Genomic DNA, 9236 nt, shown 5'->3' on the forward strand with positions numbered 1-9236 from the left:
TATTGCGGGTCCCACATATCAAGGATAGAGAAAGAAATTTCTCGCAGAGGAGTTCACTGTAGTTTTTAATGTATTCACGAATGTAGTAGACGTGGTTATCTTTGGTACACAATGAAGATTAAATAATCATCATCATATCAACAAGTTGAAAATGATAGTAAATGTGGTATCGGGGATAAGCTCGTTCACGGATACGTGTTCCGTCGAGTCGTGACTGTCTCCGTATAGTAACGGTCAACCGCCAGGGCATAGCAGACTCTAGCTTTACCTCCGGAGATTGCTTTTATATTGCGGGTCCTACATATTAACATATCCAATTGATATATAATTAAGAGTGAATGAAAAAACAGATTCAAAGAGTTAGTCTAACAATACAGAAGCATGAGAACGGCGAGCTGTGCTGTGCTCGTTGATGAATCCGATGTCCATCAAGGAAAGAGTGTACCACGCATATGTAGTGGGACGGCAAATACTGTAGCTCAGCGCATTTTCTGTGTGTTCGCTCAATCATCTAGACTCCAGCCCATGTCGTGAATCGGGCGTAACTGTTCAGCGCCAAGGCTTGAAGTTGTAGAATCAAACAAGTTATCGTTATGAACAATTCCTCATGAATACTATTGCAGACGTTTCTCCCATCACGAAATTGACGAACACAGGCCATAAGAAGGTAGCGGAAACTGTCTCGAATAGTACAACAAAAGCGTGCACATAGTAAATTGATACTGTATTATCATCTCATTCGACACCCATCTCTCGACTGAGGGCGCTATAGAGATCATCAAGGGCCGACCCAGACGATACTGTACTAGGAGATACCGCAATAGTGGGTACACTTGAGGAAGGGCTAGGACTACTCACCGACACGGGGGGAACCTGAGAGTAGCAAGAGCCGATAGTAATACACACAGCAACAACATCAACTCCTTACCTCAGCAGCAACAACAGCAGTTTCACTCGAGGGCGCGCTCTCCTTAGACTCTCCTGGTGGAATAATTTCTTGAACTGGAGTTGGCTTTGGTTTAGCAACCTTGGCCTGCCTGGGCCTCTTAGTCTGCCTCGGCTTTTTAGCGACCTCGGCCTCCCTCTTCACGCCCTTACCATTACTCGTCTTCTCCCCACCTGCAGCCTCCACCGTAGCATGCTTAGTCGAGCCTAGGAGCTCCTTGATACTAGCACTCAAGGACTTGATCTTGTCACTAACGACAGGGGCAGCAGATGAGGAGATCTCGCTACTTGTTGCAGACCTAGCTGGACTCCGCCGACGCCAACTAGAGTCTGTCCCTGTAGAACTCTCCTCCTTAGTCTTGTTAGTGCTCCACTTCGACACTTTATTATGCTGCCTTTGGACCTCCTCCTTGGTCTCATCAACAACCAACTGAATTGCCTTCAACCGCTCCTCCTTCTCCTTCTCGGTCTCCTGCCTAGGTTTCGCCTTGGCCACAGGCCCAGGCTTTCGACCTCTCCTGCGTTTCGTCGGTCCACCTTCTGGAGCCGGCAACGATGCATTAGAGTGAGTCGCATCTTCAGCCTGTACCCCTTCTGGCGCTGCAGCGCGACCACTGCTCCTCCCACTGCGCTTTCCCGCAACACCCCCACTCTTCTTAATCGACAAGTCGGTTGTGTTGGGTCCTCCATCAACGCGAGCTGGTCGCGGCCTCTTGTAAGGTGAGTCCCTAGTCCCCTTACGGAAGGCCTCTACCAGGCGGTTCAAGTCTGCAGGAGTCTGAACAAGCAGAAAGTAATCGAACCTCGCGACCATGCCTCGCCTACCGCTATAGCGTCGAGCACGCCCAACGCAGCCTGCAGGGCGGAGCGGTGTTCGCCAGATGAGCTATGAGATGGTAGGAAGTCTAATGGGGACTTGGCTATAGTACTGAAAGGCATAGTGTGAGCATCGAAAGAACCGTGAACAAGCATGCCCCCATGCTTGACAGCGAGTCCAAGAGAGGCACATGTTAGCTGCACCCACAGCTGCTTCGATCGTCTCGAAGAGCCTTGATATTACTTAGCGAGCTTTGATGCTTTCCAGACCCCCTCCCAGTCTTCCATACGCAGTTGGTTCCAGCTTAGCTTATCCTCTTCTATGTTGCACTGCAGCAAGGGCTGCCGCCGCCGCCGATGATGATGATGGTGGTGATGCTCATCCGCCTTTTCTCGGACCGTGAGCCGGGGACTTGGTCGGCTCTCGAGGCTTGTCATTGAAAAGACTAGGACCAAATTCCCATCATCCATTATCAGCAAGCTCATCGGACTCAACACGATCAGACAGGAAGGGGAAAGGGACGTTGAACACACCAGAGAAGTCGTCGAGGCAGAAAAGCAGACCTATGCTGCAATCGACAGCAGTGCGGGAGAATATGCACATGGCCAAGTACATGTGTTGGCGACGAAACGAAGATGTTGTAGGAGCTGGGGCAAATTCCAATCGGCTGAACTTCTATAACTCGCGAGAAAATTCTTGAGCTCAGCTGAGGAAAGCGAATATATAATCCGAAAGTGATCAAGGGTATAGCACCCGAAACGTCTCCCTGTACCTCTACAACAATTGAAAGAGCACAGACCGTACGATAGCGAGTTGTTCCTAAGAGAGGCAGTAATGGTCATTCTAACAGCAGCTAACGCAGCGGCAACAGTAACAGCAACCGAGATCCTCATGCGCTCGTCAGCTCTACACACTACCCTTAAGACAATAACACTGCGCCGGGTCCAGTCTTGAGCGTCGGGCAGGAGACCATACAATAAAATAACACCCAAACCTACACGGCGGTCGGATACATTGTGGAGGAGGATGTAATGAGCTGAGGAGAAACATTCGGACATAACACAAGTCGAATAGGACAGACCAGTAAGTGTCCATAAGATGGTATGACCAGTATCATCAGCAACGGTGCTTCACCTCACAACCTTGCACACTACTTCATCCACACGGCGTCGTTAATTCAACAATCACGTTCAACTGCCAGGGCCTCTCAGCAGCCTCGCCAATAGAGGGGTCGACGATGCCTTGGGCTTGGCTTTGATATGTCCTCTAAGCCCTCCGGCACCTCCCGGCTTCACACGTGGTACAGTATTCCTGCCCAACCGAGGTTTCACTCGTCTATGTTCATGGTCTTCAGCGACAGACTGTGGCTCCTCGTCAGCCTTCTCCCCCATACCCTCACGAAATGAGTCCACTAGATTATTAAACTCCTTAGGACTCTGACGACAGTGCAAAGGTTGGAATCCCGTTAAGGCCATTTCACCCACCACTATAGAGTCCAACACCCTCAACACATCTTCTAGGGCAGGCCGATCATTGGAGTGGCAACGAGGTGGTAGGAAATCCAGAGGGGACTCGATCACAGGGCTGAGGAAGAACAAACTCAACCAGGCGAGCAGAGATGAACAGCACAACAGATAGGGACCATCGGAAGGAGATTAATGAGAGGTAACCCTATCTCTTCTTCAAGACAATTCCACGCCTATAACACCGCGAGTTGAGCCCCGCCCAGTACTTGTCCTCCGCCAGCGTAGACGCCTCCCATACACAGTCCCAATCCTTCTCCTGCATCACTCCCCAATCAACCTCCCTCCCACTCAACTGCCGCCCTTTATCCCCCTTCCCTCGAGCCGTTGACCGAGGACTCTTCCGACGATCATGAGTGGCCATACGTTCAACCTTAGACTTTGATCCCTCTCAGATGACTCCACTTATACTCAACTCCGTATGTGGCCGAGAAACAACGTTTGGCAGTATACAAAGGACGTTCAGTGGACCTTGAGACGACGATGTATCTGAGGGAACCTCTGACCTTCCTCTTCAACTTGCAATAGTGCCTACAACCCGCACGCCTTGGTATTTCTTCACATTACTACTCTGCTTGGCCAAAGCACACTGGCAGTCTGCATGGCAGACGTGAACTCGACCCTCCAAGGCCAGGTTGAACTGACAACAATAAAGGTGTCATAGCGACAGAACAGACAAGCCTCTTCCCCTTCTTCCCAAACAGACCCCAACCGTCCCTCTCACTACCTTTTTCCGCAGTTGCCCCCAAGTCCACTGGTATACGTTGAGCTTGTCGCGAGCCATACGGGAGAAGAACCTAAAGGAGCACCATCGAGTACAAGTACTGATACTCTCGACAATACTCATTCTGAAGCTCTTCCTGCTCCTCCTCATCAGCAGCAGTAGGGACCTCCTTTCCGTACTTCTCAGCCAATTTCTTACACACATTCAACTCCTCCTCGTTAACCTGAAGAGATCATTTCCACCAACATCCCCGCTCGCCGACCAGCAGACCTTCGGGAGCGTCCACTCAGCCTTCTGAGGAATAACCTCCGGCAGTTTGTCGTAGTACATATCCTTCAAGTTGAAACTGTTCATATTCTGCAGGTAAGTTCTACGCTTATCAAACCTGAATTCAAGCACATTTCTACCCCGTCAAGACAACCCCGTGGTACTACTTCTCTTTGAAGGTGTCGTCCTTGATGGCCTTAGGGTTCTGGTAGAGTAGATTCTTAGGCGTCTTTCCCTTCCGCCTCCCCTTAGCCCGAGCAGCTCTCTTCACTCTGTTAGTCCTCTTGATCTGCATAACGTGAGCAAGCTGAAGAGCATTGTGCCTTATTACCACCACCACCACACAAGTCAACTCGACACTGTATGAAGAAATGACTGTGGCCCATGGCTGCTGTGATATGAGTTGTCATACTTATAATACAGCAGACGATATATGAGTTGACATCTGTACGATTTCTTGAGGACTTTACTAAGCTGAATCCGATAGAGGAAAGCCATACGGCAACGTCTAGAAGAAGTTCCGATTGGAATGGCATGAGCACATATTCGAGCACATATACATTCCTTTCTGGATTGTGGAACCAGAGGCTATCTCCATCATATTCAATTTTCTTCCCTGTGTAACCTCCCAAACCGGCACCTGTTCGGCCTCCACGTCATCATGATCATCCGAAAACAACATATTCCGCCACTGCCATGCTACCTGTGACAGCCGCTGCCGACGTCGACGATTACTCTTATCACCGGCGACGCTACGTTTTAGAGTTGATAAGATATCATCACGAACCTGAAATACCATCCGTTGCCATAATCTGATCCGTGCATATGGATATGGTTCCTCGATGACAACAACGGAACCCCTTAAATGTTACCTTTGGATAATATCGAGTACACGCTCTCCTCTACTACTTGTGGTGTACCACAGGTCATCGAGGAAGCATATCCATAGTTTGTCAGTACGGTCGCACATTTGTCTTGCGAGGCCAATGCAAGCACGGTTCCGATTGCGGGTATGCCCACGACTGGAGCGAGCTAAGGCAGGCTCCTGATCTCCGGAAGACCAAAATGTGTCAGCTCGTGGTGCTGACTACGGACTGCACAGAAAAGAATCGCGAGAAAAGCGCATGGATTTCTAATCGATATTCACAAGATCCTCAATGCTTCAACTACTCCCTTATATTATCCTAACAGACATGGAAATGCGATCCCGTATTTTCTATGTATCACCCAGGCTCAGGCGGGAATCTTAAAGTCTCACCAAGACACCCCACTTTGCCCAGTGACGCCTCATCTCGTTAAGGTGCTGTCACTACGACATGGATATTGATATTACGGGAATCATATCAATGAATATGAGAGCAACTACTTCCTATTAGGATAGACTAGTTATAGTGTGTGCGAGCTTGCGACTAGTATCGGGCCCTCTCATTATAGTAAATACCATTATGGCTGATAACACATCATCAGCATCGTCATCATCAGCACAACCTATGGACGGTATCGAGAAGGAGTCCAACGGCCACAAGCCGACAGTGATAGTCGTCATTGGGTAGTGATGTGGCAAAGGAGTGGTAGGACATAGTGGTCATATCTTCAGCATGGCCGGCGCTGGCAAGAGCACTTTCGTCCATCGCCTATACCTTCACTTAACAGCCCAGGAAAAGAGGGTATATTCAGTCAACTTGGACCCAGCCGTACGCAACGTACCGTATCCTACCAATATCGGTACGCCAGCATCATCCACCTAAGATGCCACTCATCGTTTCTTCATCAGATATTAGAGACACTGTCAAGTACAAGGATGTTATGAAGCATTTTGGCCTCGGCCCCAACGGCGCTATCATGACCAGTTTAAATCTGTTCGCAACACGGTAGTGCCTCCATCGCCCTTCACTCGTCCGCTACATAAACCTCTTTAGGTTCGACCAAGCGATGGGGTTGATTGACCAGCGAGCACCGGAGCTTGATTACGTCATAGTAGACACACCTGGTCAAATAGAGGTCTTCAACTGGTCTGCTAGTGGCACTATCATCCTCGACTCCCTCGCCATGGCCTATCCTACGGTTACCTTGTAATGCTACTATCATTCATGGTACCCTACATAGTGGTACTAGGTTCGTTCTGGATACAGTACGTTGTACCTCCCCTACTACATTTATGAGTAATATGCTGTATGTGACCAGTATAATGTAGGGGAGGCATAGCATGGGGTCAGCTGGAAGACTGTACTGCTAGGTACAAGACCAAGCTACCTACAGTTGCCGTCTTCAATAAATGCGATGTGCACCCGTCTGATAGCTGTAGTGATAGGGATGGTTGGAATAGCAGAGGCGAGGTATTGAGTCGTATGCAGGCACGAGATGGATGTCCGATTGGGAGTCGTATATTGATGCTGTACGGAATGATGAACAGAATGGCCCTGATCATGGTGGCGGGTAGTATTACTCATGGGAGGATTGGCTACAGTAGAGGCGTAGTAGTGGTAGTAGTAGTGCTCATGGGAGGACTAGCTACAGTATAGGCCGTAGTGGTAGTAGTAGTACTGCTCATAGGAGGACTAGCTACAGTAGAGGCCGTAGTAGTAGTAGTAGTACTGCTCATGGGAGGACTAGCTACAGTATAGGCCGTAGTGGTAGTGGCAGGAGTAGCATGTAGTATCTATAGAGGAGCCGGTAGTTGTCGTTCATTCCTCTCTCCCTAGTAATCTTCTCTTCCCGACAGATACATGAGCTCTTTAATGAGGAGTATGGCCATCAACATCAGCGAGTTTTATGAGAATCTCGCTCACGCTTCGGTAGGCCACCTCTAGGCGTGTCTTCAACTCATATGCAGCTACCCAGGTGTCATCCCTCACTGGCATAGGCATGGGGGATTGTGAAGCACAGATCATCGCAGCAGCAGAGGAATACGAGGAGTGGGCCAGAGGGGCACTGTAGTTGAGCATATTCTCCTTTTGGATCAGGTCGTATGTTCCTTATCTAGAGGCACGTAAAGCGGCTATCCATAAGCACCGTGTGGAGCTGGCCAAGCAACAGTTGAAGGTATTAGACAATCAGGATGCCAAGAGGAAGCAGCAACAGCAGCAGAAGGCGCCCACTGTGGCGGACGAGGGTAATATATCTCTGCAAGGCATCAGATAGTCGGATAGTCGGACCTTATCACATACTAGCAATAAAAACACTCTAATGGAGTTCTATTCACACGCACTAATGGGTCGTCGGAATGGTGACTGGATTAAATTGAAATTGAGTAATGTGAACATAGCAGGAGCTGACTCGTTATCTCGTCGAACCTTTTTGTTATGGTGATATGTAATCCTAATGTCATCAGCTTAAAAGGCGAAGTCATGTATATTCTATTGGTAGGTGCTGGGGAGGAAGTCGATGAAGAGGAAGACGCTGAGGATCTAGCCAAGTTCCGTGAGATGTTGGCTCAACATGCCAATCCGGAGAGGGCTACTGCAAAGGGGATAGCGGAAGAAGATGAGGCCAAGAGGATGCGCAAATAAATGCTCTGTCCAACGTACTTAACAAACCGTTCCTTGTTTCTGAACTCAGGGATTGTGTTACATGGTTACTATCAATGCTTGCGGTAGGGTGGTAGATGTAATGAGCTCTAGGGCGACATCAGTCTGTTTTGAGAGTCGCCTGTGGTGACGGTAGTAGCCAGTGGATGCATTCACCACTGTATATAGTGGCTACTACGATGCACTTAGTATTGCCTCTGTCAAGTAGTACTTGAATTTCTCCTAGTGTGGCATATTCCTGCAATGGGCATTCTAGTGATGTTGTGTGGCCATACCACACTTCCTCCAAATCGGCTTCACCTTCCCTATGAAGTAGTTGAGTCAGATCGTCATCAATCAAGTTGAGCCCTTGTAATTTAAAAGCATCTAGTAGTATGTCATGGCCTACCATACTTTTCCTGGCTGTATACCTCCTCACTACAGCTCTCTGTGTATATGCTGTTGCTAGGGGTTATGCTGATGCTGAGAAGTGCAGCACTGAGAGGATCAACCGCAGTTTTGGTATACCACACCCGCGGCAAACTGCTTTGAAATCTATGGTGGCATTTAGGTGAAGTTCCTAGCGATTGGAAAGCCTTCATTAGACCTAAATCTCTGCGGTCTAATTTCGTGTCAATAATGGTAGGTCTCCTACAGTCCTATTGTCATCGTGGCTTGTGTCAGATCCTAGCTGTAACTGTGGTACCTCTCAAGTTCATTGCCGTTATTTTCATCCACGTGGTTGCCCTTATCGGTCTCTATACCCTCCCTACCCGAATTTTCCTCAAGCTGCTCAGCTACTGCTGTGCCGCGCTGGTCAAGATAACGGGTGCATCCTCAGCCCAAGATTATGTCTCCTCCCATCTCGCGTCCGTAGGTATCACTGTGAGAGAGGAGGGCACGAGGCTTCCAGCCAACGAGGTCCCTACCATTGTTTCTAATCATGTATCATATTTCGATATACTAGTAAGACTGCTTCGCTCCGCTAGGCGTATTGCCGTTTTCCTTTCGTAGATCATGCTCTCTCGTAGAGTTCCAGTGGCATTCGTCGCCAAGAAGGCCGTAGCAAAATACCCCGTCTCGGGCGATATATGCACCTCATTAGGCAGCGTGTAGGAGGATGGCCACCAGCCTGTCAAGAAGTCATGTACCCATGGTCAGGTACGTGAGTAGAGCTAAGGATCCCAAAGAGAGGGAACGAGTGATGGCTGCTATTGGTGACAAGCAAAAACGTAAGTCTCAGGAATAGCAGGCCTCGGTCGAAGTGGTTTTTGTTGGTCAGGTGTTATGGAGGGCAGGTCTCGTTATCAATTGTGTGTATTTCCCGAAGGAACTACCTCTAATGGTACCTCCCTGATGCATTATCATGATGGTGCCTTTCATAGCATGTTGCCGGTGAGCTAAGCTGCTCCCTACTGTCATTACTACTACTCCAATGACAGGTACAACCGCTG

The 9236-nt window shown here is 48.9% G+C and overlaps 4 protein-coding genes across 5 annotated transcripts in view; 2 read left to right on the top strand and 2 right to left on the bottom strand.

Moving 5' to 3' along the window:
- Positions 1-735: 735 nt before the first annotated feature.
- Pmar_PMAR010247 (conserved hypothetical protein) lies at positions 736-3649 on the bottom strand (the record flags this gene model as incomplete). Its single annotated transcript, XM_002788659.1, has 6 exons — positions 736-873; positions 929-1723; positions 1771-1873; positions 2006-2091; positions 3094-3346; positions 3495-3649. The coding sequence occupies 6 exons, from the start codon at positions 3647-3649 to the stop codon at positions 736-738; spliced, it is 1530 nt and encodes a 509-aa protein (XP_002788705.1).
- A 98-nt stretch (positions 3650-3747) lies between these two features.
- Pmar_PMAR010248 (hypothetical protein) lies at positions 3748-4571 on the bottom strand (the record flags this gene model as incomplete). Its single annotated transcript, XM_002788660.1, has 6 exons — positions 3748-3774; positions 3824-3925; positions 4013-4082; positions 4129-4232; positions 4280-4394; positions 4444-4571. The coding sequence occupies 6 exons, from the start codon at positions 4569-4571 to the stop codon at positions 3748-3750; spliced, it is 546 nt and encodes a 181-aa protein (XP_002788706.1).
- A 1150-nt stretch (positions 4572-5721) lies between these two features.
- Positions 5722-7800, top strand: Pmar_PMAR010249 (XPA-binding protein, putative; the record flags this gene model as incomplete). Of its 2 annotated transcripts, none has more annotated exons than XM_002788662.1 (11): positions 5722-5825; positions 5874-6001; positions 6051-6147; positions 6196-6348; positions 6392-6466; positions 6513-6577; positions 6631-6712; positions 6999-7071; positions 7118-7209; positions 7260-7388; positions 7643-7800. In XM_002788662.1, the coding sequence occupies 10 exons, from the start codon at positions 5722-5724 to the stop codon at positions 7267-7269; spliced, it is 879 nt and encodes a 292-aa protein (XP_002788708.1). In that variant the 3' UTR covers positions 7270-7388; positions 7643-7800. The 2 variants fall into 2 exon arrangements, with proteins under 2 accessions (XP_002788708.1, XP_002788707.1); XM_002788661.1 differs by having other exon boundaries at positions 7118-7191; positions 7240-7388.
- Positions 7801-8177: 377 nt separating this feature from the next.
- Positions 8178-9236, top strand: part of Pmar_PMAR010250 (conserved hypothetical protein) — a gene marked incomplete at both ends in the record, with an annotated part of 1966 nt that continues 907 nt past the window's right edge. Inside the window, 7 exons of the mRNA XM_002788663.1 lie at positions 8178-8304; positions 8354-8424; positions 8467-8611; positions 8660-8748; positions 8797-8894; positions 8944-9014; positions 9065-9127. Coding sequence (XP_002788709.1) covers positions 8178-8304; positions 8354-8424; positions 8467-8611; positions 8660-8748; positions 8797-8894; positions 8944-9014; positions 9065-9127 — 664 coding nt within the window. The remainder of the gene's footprint in view (positions 8305-8353; positions 8425-8466; positions 8612-8659; positions 8749-8796; positions 8895-8943; positions 9015-9064; positions 9128-9236) is intronic.

The sequence above is a fragment of the Perkinsus marinus genome (genome assembly GCF_000006405.1).
Source record: "Perkinsus marinus ATCC 50983 genomic scaffold scf_1104296927884, whole genome shotgun sequence".
Taxonomy (NCBI): Eukaryota; Perkinsozoa; order Perkinsida; family Perkinsidae; genus Perkinsus; species Perkinsus marinus.